This window comes from Vicugna pacos, chromosome 16 (genome assembly GCF_048564905.1).
Source record: "Vicugna pacos chromosome 16, VicPac4, whole genome shotgun sequence".
NCBI classification, from domain to species: domain Eukaryota; kingdom Metazoa; phylum Chordata; class Mammalia; order Artiodactyla; family Camelidae; genus Vicugna; species Vicugna pacos.
The window spans coordinates 2,640,926-2,664,798 of NC_133002.1; the positions used below are offsets into that span (position 1 = coordinate 2,640,926).

The following is a 23,873-nucleotide window of genomic DNA, read 5'->3' on the forward strand; positions in this document are numbered from 1 at the left end:
GGGCCACGTGCGGCGGCGGCGGGGGACGCGGCGGGGTAAGTCGCGCTCTCTCGGAGTCCTCCACCCGCGGGCCGGGCCGGGAATTGCGGCCACCAGATAGCGTTACGTCCCGCAGAGATCAGCCCGGTGTCCGCCGCGGAATACTAAGATCCGTGTGTTTAATTTCACCGTGGCCGGCGGGGTCGTGGGGCTTTGGAATTCATAGTGTGCAGTGGGCGATGCAAAACCGGTCATGCTCGAGAACAAAGGGCCCAACTCCGTGATCTTAGTACTAACAGATAATCGTCTCTCCAAATAAAAATGGTGATGGGGATAATGTCCTGCGTAAACAAATTCACCTTTTAGATAGTAGCATTTCATGTTTTTTTGAAATATACTCTTTTCAGCCAATGTTTTGCTTAAGACAGTTTACTCAAGGTGGAAGGAGAACTGAGGTGCCTGTGAGCGGAGAATCAGGAGGAAAGCAGTACAATCCCCTGCGCCTGATCAACCAGCTGGTGAAATTTTAGGCATTAAAGAGAAATAAACCGCACATGAGGTGGGACAGAATTCTGCAGTATCCGTAAGGATAAATCCCTATCTGATCAATAAATAAAAACCGAACAGGAGCTGTGCTGTTAAAAAGAGAGGGCCATTTTAAAAAATGGAAATGGTTGGGAGGAAGGGGTATATGTTTTAGTCCTTTCTCATGGTTAAAGAAAAAAATGAGTATTAAGTTTTCTTAGAAATTAAAATGAAGAAAAAGACCCAACAAAGCAGCACTAATATAGAGATTTTATTTAAATTGTATTGAGTTTTTACAGCACATTGCATGTTTGTCACAACGCAACTGCACAGTTTGGATTTTTGGCCACATCATGTCACTTACACCCACAAGAGCTCTGAAAGGAGTATTTGATGAATACATCTGAGCCGAGAGCCCAGAGTCTCTCTCCAAGGCCATGCAGTATGTTCACTGATAGGACAGTCCCTCAAAACAGCCACACAAAGTAGACAAGATACAGTCTCCTCAAATGTTGCCAATCTGACTCCCCTGAAAATGGGCAGAGTGAAGTGCAATGAAAGTTAATTAAAAAGCCACTCACAACTGGCAGTAAATTTTAATGACTGAGAAAATGCTTAGAATTCTACGTATCAGAGACAAGGAAGAGTCTGTTACTTTTTCAATGATCTCATGAATTTCCCACACACAAAATCTCCATTATTCAACTCCATTTAAACGAGAAAAAAAAAAGTTCTGATAGACTGACCTAAATACGCCAAAACTTTTTAGGTTACGTCCATGGCAAGTATAAAAGCACAGATGCTTCTCTGTAGGGCTGAAGGAAAGGTCGGGACAAGTAACAATTCTTGTTCTAAATGCAGATCCTAGTTATTTTCGAGTGAAAATTTTTTTCCTAGGAAGCAACATGAACAAGTAGCAGTTAGACAGCTACCATAGTTTTAAAACAGGCTAAGCCTCAGTGTAATTTACCTTTTATACACCAACGAATTAACGACAATGCACAAGGAAATCCTAGGGGATGCATTATAGATCAAGGAGACTGTATCTGTCCCAAACACAGTACATGGCTATATCATTGTATCTTTTGGTTAAGTGCCACTGGTACATAGTAAGATGGAAAAAAAAAAAAAACCCACAACGTTTGGTCCAAATGGACACATTTTCTCTCCCAATTTTGGTATCAAGGCTTTATTCTCTTCTGTTTGGGTTCCATTGTTAAGTGCACAGAAATAGACAGCAGCATTTGTACTGAAACCCTCACATACCAAACAGCATATTCTAGGAGGTAAAAACCAAACGCTAAATTCTACCCTCAAGGTGTCAAGTGTTCAGGATAAGAAGCAGTGTGACCCAGAGGAGGCAGCAGCCAAGGGAAAGACGACATGAGGGAAGTGGGCAATGGAACAACAACCCCCCAAAAAACATTGTTTTATTTTCATGCCAGGAGAGGATCAAGGTGTAGCTCCTGTGTTAGCACCAGGACAACTAGGAAAAGTCAAGGCGCAAAGGGTCGGGCACAATCAGCAAATATTTCACAAGGATCATTTCTATGTTTCCCTTCTCATTCTTCACAGTGCTACCTCAAGAGCTGCCACTGAGTGACAAAGACTACTGCTTTCACAGCTCAAAAATAACTGATTTTTGCCAGGACTGAACATCAGCAGAGTCTTCCTCTGCTCCCCAAAAGTGACTCACTCCCTAGAACTGTCCCCCTAAACTGAATATTCACTGATGCTGGCTGATGAGCCAAGTGAAAAATACAGCAAAATCTCCACTTGATGAACCAGTCTTTAAACCAAACTCCACAGAAAGACAGAACTAATGCAACGAGAGGGAGTGCCTCTAAAGACTGAGCCTTCATGCACAGACACAGAGCACAGAGGTACAGGGTATAATTCCTCTCAAATAGGATAGAAATTCCTATCTTAGATACTATAATCTGCTTTTTTCAAGGTGGAGGAGAGATGGATCTGGTTATCACTTGGAGTTTGGTTAAACATATGACTTTCTATTGCTGTTTGGGGCACGCATCACCAGGCAGTATCTATGAAATCATCATCTTGTGACCCCGGAGAAAGAAACTGGAGTCACCAACTCAACGTTAAGCTTCCAGACTCTGGGTCTGGATCAGGACCATTACCCCAAGGGGAGGGTCTCACCAGTAGAGGACCTCCTGCCAAATTGGAATTCCTCTGCTCCAGTCTCATGGTACCAAGGAGGATTTCGCAAGACTGTATCTTTGAGCTCTGTGATTTCATGAGCCACACCAAGGAACCTTCAAAACTACACCTGAAGCAGATCCTCCCTTCAAACCTGCTAAAATTGGACAGGTCGTCTCCTCTGGCATTCAACTGGAAGCCGTAGCAATGGGTTTCTTCAGGTGTTGGCTCATGAGTTCCCTGGCCCGAGATACTTGGATATGTTCGTAACACGAGTTACAGACGAGAACTGGGTCATAGAGTTGTTGATCAGGAATGGGCAACTTCAGGTGGCAGCAGCCAGCACAAAATACATTCCCACAATTTCTGCCAAAGCACAGAGAGGGAAGAGTTCATCAGAAATGCCCATACACTGAGAATGAACGATGCTCTAAAAAGGCCTTACATGAGTAAATAAAGAGAAAAGTTGGGAGAAAACAAAACTTGTTCCTATAAAGATGTCTCCAGTTTCAGATTAATTCAGTTTAGTTCATGTCAGTGTACCTCAGGATGGCTTCATGAGCCATACTGAATCCTGTAAAACATCTTACCTGCAATGGTGTCTGCGTTTGGCCAACCAGAATTCACAGTCACAGTTATAGCAATGTGATGCCATATGGTCTGGAACCCAGCGAGTCACCTAACAGAAGGCACAAGGAAAAGTTCCAGGTCCTAGTCAACAAAGTGGAAGACCAACACTGCAATAAGGAAAGCAGCCCAGAAGACAATGACAAGGCTTAGGCGGCCACTGCTTGCCTCCAGAGAGACTCAGCTGGGGACAGCACGACACTCATCTCTGAGAAATATGAGAACTCACCAGCTTGCCTAAGTACCCACCACACAATTAGTCTGGACATACCTCAGTCTCTTTCTTATCAACAGGTTCCCAGCTTGCTTCCGAAAGGCAGTCTTCACTGTGATCAGAGCCAAAATCTTCTGTATCACTGTCATCTGACTCCTTCAAACACGTCTGAAGAGAATGCAAAGACATCACTGCTCCTCAAAACGTTCATCATCACATTTACTGTTGACCAAGTGTCAGGCGCTAAGTGCATGACATGCATGAAATTACTTAGTTCCTCACAACAGTCTTATGATGTATATGCTATTATTATCCCCGTTTTACAAAGAAGGAAACTAAGCCACAGAGAGAGTTAAGAGCTGATGGGTAGTAAACCTGGGATTTGGACCTAGCATTCTGGCTTCAGACCCGTGCTCTTAACCAACATGCTGTATCACAGTATGGAGAGAGTACTTCCCCTGTTACATTCAAACCAGGACTTCGCAAACTATGGCCCACATGCCAAGTCTGGCCCACGGCCTGTTTCTGTAGTCAAGTTTTATTAGAAGACAGCCACACTCAATTAATTTACACATTACCTATGGCTGCTTCTGTGCTACAACAAAGAGCCTCGTGGCTGCAAGAGAGACTGAGTCTAAAGCATTTACTGTCTGGCCCTTTACCAAGCAAATTTGCTGACCCCTGTTCTAAATCGTCACCTTGAATAGTAAGAAGCTGTCAGCCCTGACCATCCCACCAGCAGAGAAGTGGGCAGCAGGCAAGTGGGACTGTCCGAGAGCTGGTTCCTAGAAGCTCCCCAAGGACCGCTGTGCCAGAACCCAAGCCCTCTCCACACAGCGAAGCCTAGATGGTCCTCATCGTCTCTCACCTTATTCCAAAACCTCTTAACCGGCCTCCTAACCTGGGTTCCAACCGCCTCATCCACATGACACACCATTGCTAGGATAGTATTCTTAAATACAAATGCAATCATGTTACTCACTCGCCAAACTTTTATTGCCCTGAAGGTAGAACCCATACCAGAAGGGCACTCAAGGGGACCCTTCTAATCCCTTTCTATTTCCCAGTATCACCTCCCACCGCAGCACCCAGCTCCCTCCCGCACAGGCCCAGCACAAGTGTGCACGCATGCACACGCACGCACACACAGCCCTTTATTCAAGGAGCACCTGCTGCCTCCGTACTCCTGCGAATGGCATCCACAGAGCCAAAAGTGACTCGTTCTTCAGCACTCAGCTCAAGCCTTACCTTCTCAGGAGGGCCTTCCCTGACCTTTCACTCCACGCTGGCCCCCAACACCTAATGCTTCCCTCAGTCAGAACGCTTAAGAACAGCACTCTTAGCTGTTTGCCTGTCTCTCCCAACAGACCGTGAGCTCCTTGAGAGCAGGGACTTTCATCCTACAGCCCAACCACCTAACTCAGCGGCACACAGCAAGTGCCCAGAGGATGGCTGTGGGACGGATGGAAGGCTGGATGGAGAGGCTAAATGAGCCGCTGGACGGCAACAGGTGAGTACTTACGAAATCATCCTCATAGTCCATGGGAGGCTCTGCTGGCGGGGCACAGCAGTGACGGATATCCAGCCTCATCTGAAGCTCACGCACCTGTCGACGTAGCTGCTCCACCTCTTGCTTGTACCCTGCCTCAATCTGCCGTAACCTGTGCTGGATCACATCCGTGGGAAAGGGCAGTCCATCATCATCCAGGTAGACGGGAGGCACTGGAGAAGGGCAGCTCAGTGGAACAGGCTTCATACTGGAGCCCTGCTTGGGGTGACCGGACAACCACATCCGGTTGTTTTTCCCTCCTGGACCAGTACAGTGTCCATTGGAATGATTAGAACAGATTGGTGACTTCACCCCTTCTCTCTGAGCCCACTGGCCCCCAAAGCAGGGCCCTGTTGCGCGCACCTGCTTACTGCCCGACCTCTTGCTACAACAGCCATAGGAAAGAAGCCGCCGAGGGGTAGTCTCCCCACTCGGGAATGAGGTCACCATCCCTTGGAAGCTGTCCCAGTTGGACCCTAAAAAAGAGAACTCACTAATCTGGCTCTGAGAAATTGGCTTTCGGGCCAATTCCAACGGTACTTTCCCAAAGCGAAGGTTTTCCAGTAACTGCCCATTCCTGTTACTCCCTCTCCTGCCCGTGTCTTCCTCCCCGTGAATCAGATCTGGCACAGAACTGGGCTCTTCCAGGTGGGAGATACTTGCCACAGACCCTGGGGGGTCTTGGTTGAGAAAGTCAGCACTTGGGTCTGGAGGATTTTGGCAGGTAGCACTCGGTGGGTTGCAAAGGGTGCCCAGATTGTGATCTGGGGCACACCTGGAGGGCACACCCAGCCCAGAGTCTGGCTGGGCCTGCTGGGGGGCACCTGGAAGGGAGTCCTGGGAAGACTCAGGAAAATCACAGATTCCACCACCCTTGCTGGCAATGACTTTAGAGAGCGCACGGACAGCTGCTTTCTCAGGACAAGGTTCGGGTGGCTCCTGTGTGCCATCTAAAGTCCTACCCAGCTCATCCTGGGTGGGCGGGTCTGGAGCTGCTGCCTTCGTCTCTTCCAGGACTTTGATTTCCAGATCAGGGGTGTTGCTCCTCGTTTCCTGGGGCGCGGCGGCATTAAGCAGTTTGTAACTCGGGGAACAGCTTTTGTGACTCTTGAAAGGTTTATTGCTCAAGTAGTCTTTCTGGCTGCTGGGCTGAGAGGGAGGAAGACCCACTTCTCCTGCAGTCTGCTGAGGACCTCCTGCCCCGGACTCCACGAAGGTGGTCTCCGATCCCTCGGGATTGCCGTGCCAGGCCTCCAGGCCCGCTCTGGCCTCCTGACAGTGGTTATTCAGGTTGGGGTCACTGGATGTGCGTGTCAGGGGACTGCTTGTGTCGCAGGCAGAAAGAAGATCATCCATAGATCTCGTTTTAGGTAATCTAGGATGACAACACAGCATCACCAAGTCAGGGAATGGGAGCTCCCTCCAATACAGAGAATCAAGTCATCAAAGCAATCAAAGCCAGAATTCACAGGAAACAAAAACATTTCAGATTACAAATAATTACAAATGGTCACTGGAAAACGTCTGTTCTGCAGAAAGTGCAGGACATGAACCCTGCTCTCAAGAACCTGGGCTCTGTCCTCAGCTTCATCAGTCTCACCCTACACGGTCTCCCTGGCGATCTCAACCACTCCCGTGGCTCCCACTGCCTTCTAAGCTGATGCCTTCTAAAGCTAGTGTTCCCGCCAGGACTACATCTCGGTCTCAAACCTAGTCGCACATGGCAAGGCAGAAAAAAGGTGGGTTCTGACGCTGGACGATACTGGCTCTGACACTGATTAGCTATGTGACAACTTAGCGATTTAACCTCAGACACTTGGTTTTTCTCCTCTGTAAAATGACAATAAATTCCCTTGCAGAGATGCTATGAGGATTCAAAATATAGGCAACCAACCACAAACTTATTAAAGACTACACTCACAGCTCCTCATTTTTACAACATTCCTTATTATAAATTATCCCTCCATAACAGTAGTAGCCAACACAGCTTTCTACAACCACTTAGCGGCAATGTGCTCCTCCAAATCCCAAGTTACCATGGCAACTTGCCCTCGTACACAGCTCTCAGAGTTTCACGCACACCAAATGGATGACAGACATTTTCAAGAATGACTGCCCTGGTTTTTAGCACAGTTCAGAAGTGCCACGGGCAACAAAAACTTGAGGGGAAATTTGCCAGGAAACAGACTTCACTAGACTCCCTTTTTCAGATGCCCCAGTCAGTGCAGCCCATACAGAAAAATCCCTCAAAGGGAGAGTTACAGTACAGCTCATTTTTTTTCAGTGTTTGGTTTTTGAAATTTACTAATACTTTTTAAAAAGTATTTTTGTGTTTGATTGGGGGTGGCGGGTGGTTAACAAATCCCAGGAAGGCAGTAACTATGGTTATGTTTACAGCCTCTGGAGTCCCACAGACAGAGCTTGAATCTCAGCTTGGCAACTTCTTAGCTTTTCTCTTTTTTTGTTTTATTTTTTATTTTGCAAACTTTTCAAACATACAAAAGAAGTAGAGAGAAGAGTATGAAGAACTCCAATGTACTCTTTATCCAGATTCAATAGTATCAACAATCTGCCATCCTCCACTGCTGATTCCCATGTGCACCAGAGCTCTAATTAACAGAGCTGCCAGAGACAGGAACGCCTGAGGGGCACGGAACCATGAAAGCACTCATCCAGCTAACGTGGTCAGGGAAGGTTACACAGAGACGGTAGGGTTGGGCTGGGCAGAGAAGAACGTGTTGGACTTTAATGGAAAAAGAAAGAGAGCCAGACATTTGTGATCTAGGGAAAGGTAGAACCAAAGGTAAATCAGGTCAGCTGTTAGAGAAACCATTTCCTTTAAAACCTTTGTACCATTTCTCCTCTAAATCCAACTCCATCTTGAACTGCCTACAGCACACCCCCTCTTTGCTGCCAACTAATATTTCAATCCCAGCCTGCCTGTGTCTCCTCTTTCTCCCTGAACTGCCTCGTCTTCCCACCTTCTGTGTGTCTATAGGTGGTACTAATAACCCTCCTGGTTTCTGAGCTGGGAACCCTGGGACCTACCCCTGACTGTCATCTTTACTCTCAACTTCTACCCTCCAACACTCCGTCAACTCCAGACTGCTAATGCCTTCTCCACAATGTCTGAATTTAACTTTTTCTCCTTTCCCAGGACTCCTCCCTTCATATCTGAATCTCAGCAGTGCTGGCTGGTCTCTGTGCCTCCAACTTCCCCGCTCACTGATTAATTCTCCAAAAATCCCAGGTCACGATGACTTCATACAATGACTTGCTATTAACAGCTGAATCAAAATAAACTCCTCAATGTTTAAAGCCCTCAGTGAGCTATCGTTTGTTTATTTCTTTTTAGTCCTCAAAATAGCCCCTTCCCAACCCCTGCCGGCTCCAGAGAGGTGGTTGTTGTTCTCTCTTTTTTTTTTAAATCTCTCTCACATATCCAATTCCTTTGGACCCCTTTCCACTAACCTTGTTGCCAAGCTCCCTTTATTCCACCCATTTGTTTGTTTGTTTAAGCATTTACTAAAGCACCTATTATGTGCCAGGCCCCGAGCCAGATACCAGGGACACAGAAAAGCCATGGTTCCTGCCTGGTCTTCCATGAAAACTTCTCTAGAGTAAACAGTCACGAAATGACCTCTTTCTTCCTTAGTTCTCTAATAGCTTTGAACTACACACATTCTTACTCACTCAAATGCTAACTTAGAACTGTTCTCTAGTTGTCCTATGTCTCATCTTACAGCTTTTTAAAAGTATCTTAAATAGGATCAATATCATCTATGTCTTTGGTACAGCCCATAAAACCTAGTGCAGTACTAGGCAATCTGTAGGCATTTAAGAAACATTTATTGATTTGAAAAATCAGATACGGATTTAAAGCAATGGTTATTAAATGGGTCATAGAACTTATCGAGAATCTGATACAAAGTTACGGCACCTCTCCCTGGAAAAGCAAACTTATGAACCTATACCCAAATTCCGCTAACTCGGGGAGGGAGAAACTCTCAGAATTCCTGCAACCTATCCATAGGCCCCTGACAATGGGCTCAGCTCGAAAGATCCTAAAACCAATCATTTAGGGAGTTGGGTGTTTTGTTTTCCTTTATAATACTCAACCAGTTATAAAAGTTATATTTTAATTTTAAAAACCTTCCACCAGTAAACAAAGATCAAAATTTGAAATGCACCTATCCGCTGAACCCAGCATGGTCGTTTCTAGGAATTTATCTGGCAGAAATACTAGCACAGATGCAAAAGTATACATGTAAGGTAATACTACTAAACTGTACTCTTAAAAATGGCTTAGATGGTAAACAGTGTGTGTATTTCACCAAAATTTTTTAAAAGATACACATACGAGAATGTTGACTGAAACACCCCTGTAACGATTTAAAAAAAAAAAAGGAAACCACCTAAACGACCAGTTGCAAGCTGGTTTTATAAATCGTGATATACTCTAATTTTGGACTATTATGCAGCCACTGAAAACAATAACGCAGCTTTATATGTGCTGTCATGGGGTGACATCCTAACACAAAGTGTGGAAAACAGTTTGCAGACCAGTGTGCAAAATATGATTCATTTTTTGTGTTTTAAAAAAACATCTGTAAATGAGTGTGCCACGTAGAGATAAACACCTGGAAGGGCAGTCACCAAAGTGCCCACAGTGGACACCTGTGGGGACAAGGCTCAGGGAGGCAGGGCTGTCATTTTCTACTTTTATATCGTTTGACTTTGTTTTTTAGTAAAGAACAGATATTGCTCTTATAATTTAAGCAATCTGTATTCTACTTCCCCCCAAATATTCAGCCAGAGGATGACTTTCATTTTTATGTCTCCCTTTCAATTCTGAGGAGTAATGTGAAGGCCATTCCCCTACTGGGAACCCATTTCCCTGAGAGCCAGGTGCTTCTGGAAGCTCCTGTTGGACATAGCAAAGGTTATGACTAAGACAGCAAGCTCCCCACGCCTTCCCGGTGAACATAAGTCAAGCCCATTCCCACAAACCTTCCTGAAATAGTCCTTTCTGTTCTGCTCTCCTCTGCCCTGGGTACGTCACGAAGGGTGACAGCAGCTTGGGAAAAAGGTAACCACTCTTATCTTCCCAGGGGACCTTGAAAACACACAGAGTGCACTCTAAGCTAGCCATGAGTCCTGGGCCAAGTTTCTCCTTCAACTGGCTCAAGAAACTGCTTTAAAATATCCCATAAAAAAAAGAGACCAGCATTTAGGCAAGACACAAAGCAGCTCCTGCCTTCCTGGTGGGGAGAGAGAGGAGAACGAGAAGGGCTCTTCTTACCTGTCCAGGGAGCGGCCAGAGAACTCCTGGCTCTGAGCCACCGGGGAGAGGTACAGGTCCATGTTCTCCTCCCCGAGTGTGCACGGAGATGCCGCCGGCAAATAAACAGCTGTCCAGAGGTGCAGGGCCCGGACGTGGCACACGGGGTGCAGGACCTAGGCGAGCAGCCCCACACGCGTGTTCTGTGAGATGTTTCAGGCCCCTCTTCCCTCTCAGCCTTTGGCCCTGCGTCCTTCCCGCTGACTCGGCCGGCTCTCCCTCCGGGTCCCCCAGACGCACCGACAGGGTCGGGGTCCGGACTTACCGCCTCTGAGCCCGGCGTGTAGAGGAAGTTGTGGAAGTTCTTATTGCCCGCTCGCAGAAGGGCCCACACCGAGCAGGTCCGCTTGTAGATGTTGCGCTTCTCTCGCTCACAGGGGTTGTTGGCCAGGAACGTGCCGTACAGGCAGGAGTACGTGTGCTGCACCAGCTTGACCTGCACGGCCAGGACGGCTTGTACCGGGCGCCGCGGGCCGCCAGCCCCCAGCCCCAGCCCCAGCCTGCTCGCGGGCTTTCAGACTTACCAGGAATGCTTCGTTGAACTCGAACAGGCAGGGGAACTGCTTGAGCAGCTGATGAACAGAATCGAGCCACTGGAGGAACACAGGGCATTGCTCGTTCTGGTCCTCTGCATTCTCCTGGTGGCCACAGCGGTCTCCAAACTTGTGTCCAAAATCCAGCCAGTCAGATTCAACTAACACTTGGAAGCCCTGCAAAGAAGAGAGAGGTTAAGTGCAGGGCCTTTCTGGAAAGGTTACGGTGCTCCTCCCCAGGGACACCCGAAGCAGGGAGCTGGCAGCTTCAGAGAGGAACAGGCCTGACCCTACAAGACGACGCAAAGCCACCAATGTCCTCTACTGAAAGATCCCCTAGACAGATCCAGTGGGCCCAGCACCCTCCCCAGCCACCTCTCCCTTGGCTCTTTCCCACCCAACCCCTCTCAATACCTCCAAAGTCCTGTAATACGAGTCCAGCAGTATCTTAGCCAGGGCTACAATCTGCGGCGTCCGGTCCCAGCCGTCTGAGCAGTGCACCAGCACAGGCCGGCCTTCCCGGTCTACCGTGTTAGCCACGAGCACAGCCGCCTTCAGCATCACCGACAAGTGCTGCAGCCATTTGGTGCTCTCCAGAGCCGACAACCAGCTACACCGGAGCAGAGATCGAGTCTGTCACTCAGGGAACCGAGGCTACAATCATCTCTCCACCACCCATGGGCAGCCACACCTTAACAAAGTCCCCAGTGAGAGCTGTAGCCCACAGCCAGCCCGCGGCCTTTCTGCCAAGAGATATCTAGCAGGAGGGCAGGGAAGACAGGACCTGAGGCGACAGGAGACTCAGGATCAACGGAAGGAGATGGGAAGTGTCACATGCACATTTTGCCACTTCCTCCCCCAAGTTCTCTGTGTTCTCTGAGTATGACAACTAATCCAGACAAAAGGAACCCAGTATCCTGTGGCCGTGCCGAAGCGTTGGCTGAGCAGTAGAAGTGTTCTTGGAACTGGCCCACTGCACCCGGACCCTCAGGTCCCCTGTACCTCCCACTTCCCATCTTCCCATAGACCTTCCAAGAACAAGCAGCACTGGCCAAGGGATGAAGGAATCGGAGCAGGGAACACCTACTTGCTGGGATCAGGCATCTGGCTACACACAGCGCGGAGGTACTGGAAGCTGTTCCGGATGGCATGGATGTTGGCCATTCCCATGAACATGACCTCACAGTTGGGGTAGTACTCTGCCGACACAGAAGAGGAGAGTATGACCATCAGAGAATGTCCTGGAAACAGGCATCCAGGACAAGAGCAGTCCCAGTGGGCAAAGCCACCCTGGCAGGGCAGAGCACTCCGGGATGGCAACTAAATACACTCTGAAAATCTCAATTACCCTTTTACCTCTGGACGCTCAAGTCCCATGTACTAATAGTGGTAATGATAACACTAATGACAAATGATGGCCAAGTCATGACAATGTATAGTAAATCCTCAACAAACAGTAGCTGCTCTGTGCCAATAACTTTATGTATGTAACCTCCAATCTTCCAACAACGTGGCCAGGCATGTTTTTATCCCCACATTACAGATGAGAAAATAAAACTTAGATGAAGCAACTCAAGCATAGTCCCAGCCAGTAAGTGGCAGAGTCCTGATCCCAGGCCAGGTTTGTTTGGCTCTTCTCACTACACGAGCTGCTCCCAGCCCCCTCCTCACCACAGCCAACAGCGCACAGGCTGGCTGCGGACCCTGGGGTCACAGCGGTACCTTCGCATTCACAGCCTCCACCCTTGGCCCGGTTGGCCACAGCCGCCGTGTAGGATCGGGCATCCAGGATCAGCAGCTTCTGCGGGGCGGCTGTGCTCTCCACCCCAGAGCACGCAGTCAAGGAGGAATCTAAATACACACACAGCAGGGTGAGGACCTGGTCGGGTCAGCTGCCTAGGCTCACCCTACCCTGGGGCACACCCTTTCCAAGGAGCGCACAGCCAGAGACCCCTCACACCCCTCCACCTCCCAAAAGGCAGGGACCCAGAAACCCTACGTGTTGTCATCTTCTTTCCACCCTCACTGGGATTCCCTAGGAGCCAAGGAGACCAAGGTGGGGACCTACTTCCCGAGGGCCCAGCACCAGCCACACCTTACCAAAGTCAGTGTCACAGGCCTCGCTGGCATCACTATTCCCAGTGCTGAGGGAGCCACCAGGGGCCCTGGTCCCTGGGTCCAGGGCACAGGCTTTGGCGATGGATGTGACTAAGTACTCATCGTCAGCATTGCGCCAGCCCCACCAGCTGATCTCGGGCTGGCTGCAGCGGGCGATGACAGCCCCGTTGCGGAGGTGTCTGACAGAACAGAATAAACCGTTATGCCTTTGGCATCTGCAGCCCCTGGAGGCCTACCGAGAGACCCCAGGGGGCCAGACCAAGATCTCCAGAGCCAACAGGGGCCACCAGATCACCCAGGCCATAATGATAGCAACCAAAAGCCCTTAACCTCGTTAGAGGGCTCTACAGTTTACAAAGCACTGTCACACACATTTCTCAAATGGGCTCCGCATTCCCAAGGTGACTTTGACTCATCAGAGCTGCACAGCACCTGTTCCAGGTACAGACACCCAGCAAGAGAACAAGCCCGAGCCCAGATTGTGAACAATTCAAACCTCACTGCTACTACCCGCCTCACTGTTTGCTGCTGCATTCTAGCACAGGGGTCGGCAAACGCTCTTGGTGAAGAACCAACCAATAAATTTTTTGGCTTTGGGAGTCATAGCCAGCCTCTGCCACACATTCTTCTAAGTTTTCTTTTTAAAAATAACCTCTTAAAAATGTAAAACCCTTTTACAGCTCACAGGCTGTATGTAAAACAGGCAACAGGACAGATTTGGTTCACAGGCCAAGGTTTGCCAACCCCTATTCTAATGCAATAGTTAGCACACACACACACCCCCTCAAAAAAAAAAAAAAAAAAAGAAGAAAAGAAAAGAAAAATAAATAAAGGCCCCAAAAGCCTTGTCCTTAGGGGAAAAAAATGGAGGTAGTTTTTGTTTTAAAATTATTTCATAGCCACTTCCCTCAAGAGTATCAATTCCCAGTTAACCATGCTGCCGCACACCTCCACTTTTGACTCTCCTCCTTGCATAAAAATTGATTCCCTCCCTCCCGTTCCCCACTGCCTCACCTATACACCACCACGGGGATCCGCTTCCAGGAGCGGAAGGAAGCCACGTTCTCCAGCTCTTTATCTGTGATCCACACGGGAACCAGCAGCTTCTGGGGGTAACTGGGACACAGTCTGAGAAGAGAGCAGATGGGGTCACCAAGCTTGCTCAAAGACATGTGATAACAAGATCCCCAGGGATGGCTTTGTGGGAAGAGGGACCAGGAGCCCTCCTTCCTCACAGAGCCAGGGGCTGCGCCCACTGTGCTCGGTCCCCATGTGGAGGACGTCCGGGTCCGGCCTGGTGTTTGGGCTCCCCACCCCCTGCCCTCTCACTTGTAGTTGCTGTTGATGTGCGAGACTCTCCAGACGTTCTGCAGGTCAAAGCCCATCCTCGCGAGCTCAGCCTCCTGCCGACATCGGATGTGCTCTCCTGCAACAAAGCCCCCACGCTGGTCAGCGTCTCAGGACACCATGTCACGCCGGTCAGTGTCCCAGGACACCATGTCCAGGGTGGAAGAGAGATGAGAAGCAAGAGAGAAGCAGCCTCCTAAAGAAAACAGCCTGGCCTCACCTGGCTGACACAGGTGGGTGTGCTGGTCCTCCTCGGTCAGCCCCAGGCACCAGGCATGGTAGGCAAAGGCAAAGAGGTCCTCAGGCTTGGCAGGTCTCGCCGTGGCCCGGCTTAGCCGCGAGAGCCACTCTTGGCACTGCTTGAAAGTGGAGAAGTGGCACCTGCCAGACAGGAAGCCATGGAGTGAGGCAAGAGACAAGTGTGTGCTGGGGCCGTAAGGATCCGAAACCCAGTCACAAGGCGGCTGTGAGGAGAGGAGGCTGCAAAGTGGGAGGGGCCCCTGGGAGGGACCTGGGACACAACACCTAGGTGACACTTCTCTTCCCAAGAACTCTTGTCCTTGAGATGTATGTACACCTTCTAATGGGGCCCAACCATTTCTGCCCTCAAATCTGAACACTGCCACATGGCCTGAATGTCTGCTACCCCTGTGTTATCTCCCACGACTCACTAGCACGAACCTTCTGTTTCAGGCAGGAAGTCCCACTCACGTCATTCCTGTCTCCCTGTTTTTTCACTTCTGCTTAATAATGTCTCCTCTCAGCCTCGCCACTTCCTACTGATACTCTGAAGACAGTTTCAGTCCCACCTCCTCCTTGAAGCCTTCCCAGCCTAATCCATTCCACAGACTCCTTCCTCTGTCATTCTTAACGTGCCTGAAGTATTAAACAGTAAGTTTTCCCATAGCATGTTGCCACGTGTAAAGTCTTCCTTCAGCAACTGGACTTTAACCTCCTTGAAGGGAAGGGAATTTGGATTCTTGTTCTGAATGCCTACAGACCTGAGTGCACAGCAGACTTTAAACTGGGCATCCTTTTAATAATCCCTGGAGTCATCCCAGACTCCTCCTTCTTTCGTATCCAGTCTGCAAATCCTATCATCTCTACCTTCAAAAACTTGACGGCTTCTCACCACTTTGACTGCTCCCACCCTGGACAAGCTTCTCAGTTAGTCTCCCAGCTTCAGCCCTGGCTTTTGCCCCTATCCTTCTTCCATCTATTCTCAATATAGCGGCCAGAGTGATTCTATAAAACAGTCAGACCACATCAATCCTTTGCTCAAAACCCTCCAGTGGTTTTCTCACTTCCCTCAAAGTAAAAGCCAGTCATATGACAGCCGGACACCCCCCTTACCTCTCGGATCTTGTACCCTGCTACCCTGAAACACAGACACTCCACTCTAGCCACCGTGGCCTCCTTGCCATTCTTCTACTATGCCAGGTATATACCCACTGCAGGGTCTTTGCACGCACTGTTCCCTCTGTCTGGCACATTCTTCCCCAAAATACCTACATGGTCACTTTCTTTAAGTCTGGACTCAAATGTCACCTTTTCGGTGCAGCATTCTCTGATCGCTTCATTTAAAGCTACAACCTTCACCCTCACAGCATTCCATATCCCCTTTCCCTGCTTTATTTTTCACCTTTACATTACATTTAACATATCTTACTCATTATTTACTGCTGTTCTCTTCCCATTAGAATATAAGCTTCACGAGGGCAGAAAAGTTTGTTCCCTGGTGTCTCCCCAGTGCTTAGAACAGTCCGACATAGAGTACAGTGCTTGATAAATTCGTGTTAAATGAATAAATAAATGAACCAACAATGATGTGAGTGCTCTGTGCCAGACACCACCCTCGGCGCTGCCAGACACCACCCTCGGCGCTCCCAGACGCATCTCATTTAATCTTCACGCCAACCCCGAGAGCATCATCACCATTTCTTTAGGTCAGGACACTGTGGGTAGGTGAGAAAATTGACCTCTTTTTCTTCCAAACAGGGGAAAGAGAGGCACTATTTTTTCTTTCTTGCTCCAGAGAAACCCCGCAGCAGAGAAGCCTGGAAAAGACTAGGGCCAGAGGACCTGAGCAAGGCCCCGCTGTGCTCACCTCACCACTTTGGAGTCCTTGCAGGTGATGTGCAACTGGAACATATCACGGCTCTCCACACTGTCGATCATCCGGAGCGGGACCTTAAGAGGAAGAGCAGACTGAAGCTCAGACCCCCAAGCTCACATCATGCCTCATCCCCACCCCAACCCAGATGCTGAGGTTATCAACAGAAGGAAGGAAACTGACACTTACTGAGGGCCTGCTAGGTGCAAGGTAACTGTGCTGGGTCCCCTATATATGTGACCCCAATTAATAGGCGCAAGAAACCACTAGACAGGTGTTTTCACACCATATTATTAATGAGGAAATGGTACCTCAGCTGGGTGACTTGACCAAGGTCACACAGTTGCTAAGTGGCACTCTTCCAACAAAGCCACGGTGCTGCCCCTAGAAGGGCCAGCAACAGAGTGAGGGAAAGAGAGGAGAGGGGAGGGAAAACAAGTGAGAGAGACAGAAAGACCGGCAGCTAGAAGAAAGTTAGTATGAAAAAGAAAGGAACCCCAACTCTTTGAAGACATGATCGAGTAGAGAACTGGAGCAATCCCACCTTGAACTTCACAGGAATTCTGGCTGGGGTGTGGGAGAACAGGACAGGAACTCACGTTGATGACAGAGTCCTTGAACTTGATGTGCAGCCGGTAGTTGGAGATGGCAATCAGGGCATCGGCCGCGCGGCCCAGGAACTCCACTCCCTCACCCTGCAGCACTGTGAAGGGCACCTGCCGAGGGGCAGAGGGACCCTCAGTCCAGAAGTGAGTCACCCCTCCATTCCCCTCCCCAATCCCTGAGCTGTAGGATCCCCTCTGGAAAGGCTGGGCCAAGGCAGGACAAGCGTGTTCACAGTAACGGCACCAGGCAACAGCTACCCAGGAAAGCTGCCTTTCCTTCCCTGGGGCCAAAGGCTCCATAATGCCCGGACAGACTCCCCTTCCTCCAGAGACGGAGGAGCAGGAAGCCAGAGCTCCCAGACAAGATCCCCTTGGAGAGACTGGGCAGGGGGGTTAATCAGGCAGAGAACTCTACCCACCCTGGGCCCCCAGCTCTTCCTTACCTGCAGATTCTCCTCCTCTTTCACTAGTTCCTTTGGGGGGAACAGATCCTTGGCTTGGATGTACTCCAGGCTGGGGGGCCCCTCCTCACCCTGTGGGGAAGGCCTCAGCCCTAAGTCACCAGGCTCTACCTGGCCCATTAGGCCTCACTCTGCTCCCCTCCCCTCCATAAACCCACATGCACCCCACACACGCTTATAAAGGTTCTGGTCACCAGAGGAGGGAAGAGAGACCTGGCTTGGTGGGAGGGGTGAAGTAAAGGGGGAATTTGAGCCTCTTAAGCCTAAGGGAAGAGTAAGGTCCACAGAGGAACTGGGAATCTATGCCCTTCAAAGAGGGAATCTCCTATAGGGCCAAAGTTTCCCAAATGAAAGAGGAGAGACAGAAAACTAAGGGAAAGAAAGGCGAATGTAAGAGTGAGACGGAAGTGGGAATGCGAAGTGTGCCCTGAGGAACAGGAACCAGGTGTGACAAATGGTCAGAAAGAGGAGGGAACGCAGGCCCCTTAGGCCACCGAGGCTTCATTCTGGTGGGTGAAGGAGACAAAGAGGAGTGGGTTGCGGGATTCAGTCCCATGCCTCTAGAGGGCCTTCATGGATGCTTTCAAAAGGAGGATGTGTTTTGGAGCTGAGCTTATCCGCCAGTTAGGCCCACACGGCTAACAAGCCCCCACCACCTGCGATGCAACCTGCCCTGCCTGCTGATCTGAGGGGAATTCCTAAGGAATACCCACAGCAAGCAGAAGTAACTCCTTTCCCAACCACCAGGGAGGGGAGAAGAGGGGATCCACGCACCTGGGAAGAACCAGGAGACCCAAGGACAGCCAGGGGAGAGAGAGAGAGAGGAGGCGGGGGGGGGGGGGGGGCCGCAGGGGAGGGGTGGGAACATCTGAGAGGACAGATGGGGGAAGCTGGGAAGGAGCATTAAGCCAGAGAGGGAGGAGGGGAGAACTGGGAATGATGCAGAGGTACGGAAGCCTGCAGAGGCAGGGAAGATGGAGAAGAGAGGCTGTCTGGGGGACAGTCAAGGAGAAAAGACTGGCATGTCAGGTGAGGGATGGAGGGGTAGAAGGGGGAGGGGACTGGAGTCTAGGAGACAGCTCAGACATCCTGTGCTCCCTGACCAGCCCCCTAACATCCCAGACGTCCTACAAGCCACATCCCACATCCCCAAGCAAGGATGCAGCGGGTGGGACCAAGATGGAGAGGCGGAGGTAAAGGGATGTACCCCTGCAGGGCGGAGCCTGAAGATCTGCAGTCAAGGGCAGCGGCTTCGGGGCCAAGATGGGTCACAGAATTTCCATCCCCAGTCTTGGACAATCCCGGGCACCCGAAGATTAAAGCAAGTCCAAGAAAGAAAAGGAATAATATCCCCTCCCCCGGCAGGGGCCTTGGGAAGGGGGTGGGCTAAAATTCGGAATCTCTAGGGCTGGCACTGGGCGGGGCTGCGGGTGCAGCAAGCGTTGGGGGCCCAGGCCCCCGCAGGCGGGGCCGGCACTTACGAAGCAGCTGAGCATGGAGCAGGAGACGCGGGCGGTCAGGCTCATGGTCGCGGGCGGTCTGGGCCAGCGCACATGTCCCCGGAGCCGCTGCGCTGCCCGCCAGTGCCGGGCGCCCGCCGCATTCCGGCTGCGGGGCCGGCCAGGTGCAGCCGCGGCGGCCAGGGGGCGAGCGCGGGCGGCGGGGCCTCGGCGCGGCTCCCGCGCGCCTCTCCCCTCCTGGCCACAATGGAGCGAGCCCAGCTCCGCCCTCCGGCACGAGCGCGGAAGGGAGGGGAGCCCGGAGAGGGGAGCGCCCCGACCGCGCGGGGAAGGCGGGGGCGAGGCGGGTTCTCGGGGCCCCGCCCACCGTCCCGGACTCCTCCCTCCCCGCACCCCCTCGGCCGCGTGGGAGGGCGTCCTCAGGGGACGTCTAGGGGCTTTCAGGAGTCCTGGCTGCGGGGCTGCGCCTAAGACGGAGGCGGGGGAGGGGGGCCGGGGGGATGGAGGCGGAGAGACCGCCTACATCTTTTCAGTTCCTATCTTTACACGTGACCCACCCCATACCTCTCTTTTCTCTCTTCACACTCCCGTCCCCACGCCCTCCCCTCCACTTTGAGTTCCCCCAGTACTTGTTCTGATTCCCAAGATGGAGCTCACCTCCCTCCACCCTAGGCCCTTTCCAGTTTCAAGACTTCTTTTCCCTCCAAAACCCATCATACCCCTGTCCATCAGTGACCTCCAATCCCCTGACTTCACCCAAGCCCACTCTCTTTTTGCCCTTAGAATGGACACTGGTCTAGTGCCATTTTGGTCGTTCCACACTCCTGAAAGGGAAATTCTGTGGGGTTTTTTGGTCCAAGGTCCGTGCCCAGTCCTACCCTTCAGCTCCATCTCTCCCCTTGTTTCACATCCTCTGTCTTCTGGGTAAGAAAGTCCTTCTTGGAAGAGAAAGAATTTCTTAGGCTAGGCAAGAGAAGAGCTGGAACTATGGGCCACAGAAGCTATGTGAAAACCAAATTCAAAACCCAAAGGTAGGGGGATGGAGGGACAAGGGTAGGGGGATGGCGGTAGAGGGCTAAAGAATAAGGAACATGGTAAGAGGCTCAAAATGTCACCAAAAGTCACAGAAGTAACTGTTTGGAACTCCACACTCCCTGTGCCTGGTAACTTCCAGAACCAGGGCTTTTGTTTTGGTTTTGGTCTTGGGGGAAGGGAGGAATGGGAGAAAAACCTAACATTTTATTAAGCATTTACTATGAGCCAGACATGTTTCCAGCATTATCTCACTAAAACTTTTCAACTCCCCAAGAAGTGAGACTTCAGGCTTAGAGAGAAAGTATGCAATTCACCTAAAGTATTTAAGTGGTGGGCTAGGATTCAAAATCAGACTAGGCTGACCCTTTTCAGGGTATCATAGAAAAGAAAAGGGAGTGGAGCTATCAGTTGGTGGGGGCCAGGACCAGCAGGCTTTCTGAGAAGAGACAAGAATAGTACTGCACACACCACACACCCACATGTCTATGGAGGGAAAGAGTGAGTCCTCTCACCAACTGAATGCCTTGACCTGTCCCTAAGCACAAGGGGACATGTGAAAGAACCAAAGAGATACAATCAGAGCAAGGGCTTGGTCAGGGCCAGGGCCTGCAGCTCCCCACTCTCTTCTCATCTCACTGTTTCCTCCTCCTAGCTCTCAATGATTAAGGGGTTCCCTGAATTTGGAGTGAGAGAAAGGCAGTCACAGTTGGTGGAAAATTTATGGGATCATTTTAATGGACACACACACACACACTGGCCCCAGTGATATTGTGGGCATCTTAAGGGTGCTGTCCTGCTATATATCCAGTCAGCTGTCTCCTGCAGTAGCTTAATGGACAGCAACACCTTGGAACTGGAGAAGCTCCACACTTTTAGTGGAGTCACTCCTGACACAGCACCTACAATATTAAAGGGGTGCACTAGGAAGTATAAGGATCTTGATATAAAGGAAGCCTGGCTTTTCAGACCAGAACAGAAAGCTTTGACCCAAGAAAAGTAAGAGAAGGGCCATTATGTAGGGTTAAGGGAGCCAGTGGTAGTGTGGGGAAGGCCTGACATAGCAGGTGTAGAAAAAGACTTCCAGAGGCTTCCTGTCCCAGTGCTGTATTTTGGCTGATGTTTTGCAAGCTAAAGAAACCCTAATTTATCTCCAGGGCAGATTAACCTGTTTAGGAGCTGAACAGAGTCGCCTGGAGCTCAAGGTCCAGGAGGGGCGGGGCAGCTTCATGGAGAAAGACACGAGGATTACAAAAAACACAGTGGTCTGAGGAAAGAGAGAGTACTCACCATTCTACCGTGGTGAGGGTCCTGGCTGCCTGCTTCTCACTGTAAAGAGACAGACAAACATAAGAGTAAAGAGCACCATTAACATCACCATAGAATCAACAAATGCTACACAGCAACTCCTGAACTTCCCCTCAACCCTCTCATTCACCTCCCTGGCAGAGAATCCAGCCTCTCCACAAGTCACCCTTCCAGACAGAGGCAATGGGAGCTACATGGGGAGAAAGCAACAAGTAATTCTGCAGGGCATGGAATCAGCCATAAAGTTCTGCAACAGGACTCAAGAGTCCTGATTCCCAATCCCAGAAGGAGAAGTAAAACACCCCAAACCCTGGTCTTTGTGAGTGAGCATAAGAACTGCCAACTCCAAAGAGACAGAGACTCACTTTCTAGCCCTGGTGGGGATATGAATCCACAGGAGTGCTCTGCCAGCCTCTGAGTCTGGGAGTAGCACCCACCTGACTTGTTTACTGGGGGCAGAGTCCAGAGCAGAGGACAAGAGGGAGGGGACCACAAACTGTGATCAGAAGGCAGCAGGTCTGGACATGTGCTGCTCAGTGTACTTGACACCAAGTGGAGTACAGGTTAGCTGGAGGAGACCACACAACAGGGAATCAGGCCACACAGGGGCCGGAGTAAGTACCTGTCAAAGGCCCAAGCAATAGAAATGTCAGGATGGACCTCCTTGGCCCACTTAGGGAGCCAGGCCCAGATTAAACTGACACTTTTCTTCATGCCTGCTATCCGGGCTCAGGGGCAGCTCCGCGGAAGGCTGCAGGGATAAAAGCCTCCATCTGCGGTCCTACCTGCCTCCCTGATCACAGCCCACCCTTCCTCATGGGGGAGCCAGCAAGCGGCAAGCCAGAGGTGCTGCCTCACCGCCCACTGGCACGCAGCCTCAGGGAAACGGAGGGAGGGAGAGATAAGGACCAGGTCTGGGAGGCCTAGGGTTCCCGAACCAAGGGGATCTGGCCGCCGGGGGCGGGCCAGGCTGACAGGAGAGCCCAGGTGCCCAGGTTCTAGGGGCGGGGCCTAAAGACTCGGAGGCGGAGCCCCGAATGACAGAAGGCGGAGCCCACGAAAGCCGGTGAGGCCGGGGCGGAGCCGGGCAAGACGCGGTAGTCGCGGTTCCCAGACTGGCAGTGCACGGGGCACGGTGACTCACCCAGGCGGCGTCCGCCCGACCCTCCGAGGCCGAGCTCTCACCACTTCCGTCTCCTGCAGCTGCTGAGGCCGCGCAGCTCCGACCCCACCGCGGTGCCCCTCTCCCCAACCAATCGTATCTCTGGTCTGTGCCCGCCCTGGCCAATAGCCACACCAAGTCCCGCCCTGCCCCCACCACGCAGCCGCCGCCCTCACTCTTTACGCTGTTCATTGGTCAAGTGGGGCAGACGCCCTCCCAGCCTTTAGCCTATCGGGTGCCGGAAGACGACACTGTACCTGGAGGGAGGAGGCGCGGCGCCAGAGAGGAGACGCGACCAATGGGAAATCACAGCGCGTCCCTGCGGCAGCCAATGGGAGAGCAATAAAAGGGGGACTGCTGGCTAAGGCTCCAGGGGCCGGAAGTGGGGGCGGTCTGTCGCCTGCTGGTAGCGCAATTGAGGGCGGGGCCTTGTAGGGAAACAGGCCTTACCGCCACTTCCGGTGACCACCCCGCCTCGGAGTACTTCTCAAATAGATCCCGGGTGGCACCTCAGTTAATCCACTTCCCGTTAGTTTCGCTGCGGTCATCCCGTCCCAAAGCCAGAAGAGGAGAAAAGACCCTGAAGGCTAAGAGAGGAGGGAGGTCTCGGTCTTCTCTGACTGGCGGGGGCAGGGTTTTCCCTTCTTCCACACCTTGACGAAGGTTTCCTCCTTCACTTTCCATCAGCGAACCGACTCTGCTGTCCTTCATTCCCTGAATGAATGGTGCCGTCAGTTTTGAGTAAAGATCTCTCACCGGAGAGATAGGAAACCTGGATCTGAGACTGCCACTAGCTAGCTGCGACCTCCTGGTCTGTAAAGGGTGTGGGGAATAGGACTCTCCCGAGGATTCAGCTCTTGGCTCCTCCCTTACCGTCTCCCTCGGGGAGCCAGGGCAGGCAGCTGGGTGGAGGGTGGCCGCTGGAGGTCGCCGTGGCCCCGAGATACCACCAACCCGACAGAAACAGAGATTGATTCAGATTCTCAACCGATAGCTTCAGTTCAGGAGTGGGCCTGAACACTTTAATACCAGAACCCGGGGCCAAAATGTCTTCACGTGTCTCTTTTATGAAACACTGGAACTTTTACTACATTTAGTAAATTCCAAGAAAACTGGAACCTTGCTTTAACTCCAAGGTTTAAAAGTGTCTGCAACGTAGCAGATAATGAATGTTTGCTAAATGAATACTGAACTCTTCCAGGATAACGACTGTATGTTATCCATTCTGAGCACTTACTATAGTGTGGCGATTACAGAGGTTTCAAAAAACCTCAGTACCCTATCCCAGGCTTCCTAGAGTGCAGAGCTTAATTCTGCATATCCCTTTCCCCAAATCAGG

At 51.0% G+C, this 23,873-nt stretch overlaps 1 protein-coding gene across 11 annotated transcripts; it reads right to left on the reverse strand.

Annotated features, from left to right (window-relative positions):
* Positions 1-755: 755 nt before the first annotated feature.
* MTMR4 (myotubularin related protein 4) lies at positions 756-22,679 on the reverse strand. 11 transcript variants are annotated; one of them, XR_012060152.1, is made up of 19 exons: positions 19,054-19,431; positions 17,555-17,644; positions 17,106-17,222; positions 16,501-16,583; positions 14,614-14,774; positions 14,376-14,472; positions 14,061-14,174; positions 13,029-13,225; positions 12,651-12,779; positions 12,016-12,127; positions 11,343-11,538; positions 10,920-11,105; positions 10,661-10,831; positions 10,357-10,511; positions 5,028-6,429; positions 3,563-3,673; positions 3,255-3,343; positions 2,665-3,030; positions 891-1,397 (listed from the first exon to the last, which is right to left on the reverse strand). XR_012060152.1 is itself a non-coding variant. In XM_015251924.3 (19 exons), the coding sequence occupies exons 2-19, from the start codon at positions 21,355-21,357 to the stop codon at positions 2,853-2,855; spliced, it is 3,591 nt and encodes a 1,196-aa protein (XP_015107410.1). In that variant the 5' UTR covers positions 21,358-21,393; positions 22,517-22,679; the 3' UTR covers positions 891-2,852. The 11 variants fall into 11 exon arrangements, 8 of the variants coding, with proteins under 8 accessions (XP_072796305.1, XP_015107410.1, XP_072796303.1 ...); XM_015251924.3 differs by lacking the exon at positions 19,054-19,431 and adding exons at positions 21,355-21,393; positions 22,517-22,679 and having other exon boundaries at positions 891-3,030; XM_072940202.1 differs by having other exon boundaries at positions 2,819-3,030.
* Positions 22,680-23,873: the final 1,194 nt, after the last annotated feature.

Coding starts and splice junctions, on each gene's coding strand:
- MTMR4 (XM_072940202.1), bottom strand. CDS start 19,098: ATGAGCCTGACCGCCCGCGTCTCCTGCTCCATGCTCAGCTGCTTC. Junction 11,106..11,342: donor CGTATTACAGGACTTTGGAG/GTATTGAGAGGG, acceptor TCTTCTTTGCAG/GGCTTCCAAGTGTTAGTTGA. Junction 3,674..5,027: donor TGGACTATGAGGATGATTTC/GTAAGTACTCAC, acceptor CATTCTCTTCAG/ACGTGTTTGAAGGAGTCAGA.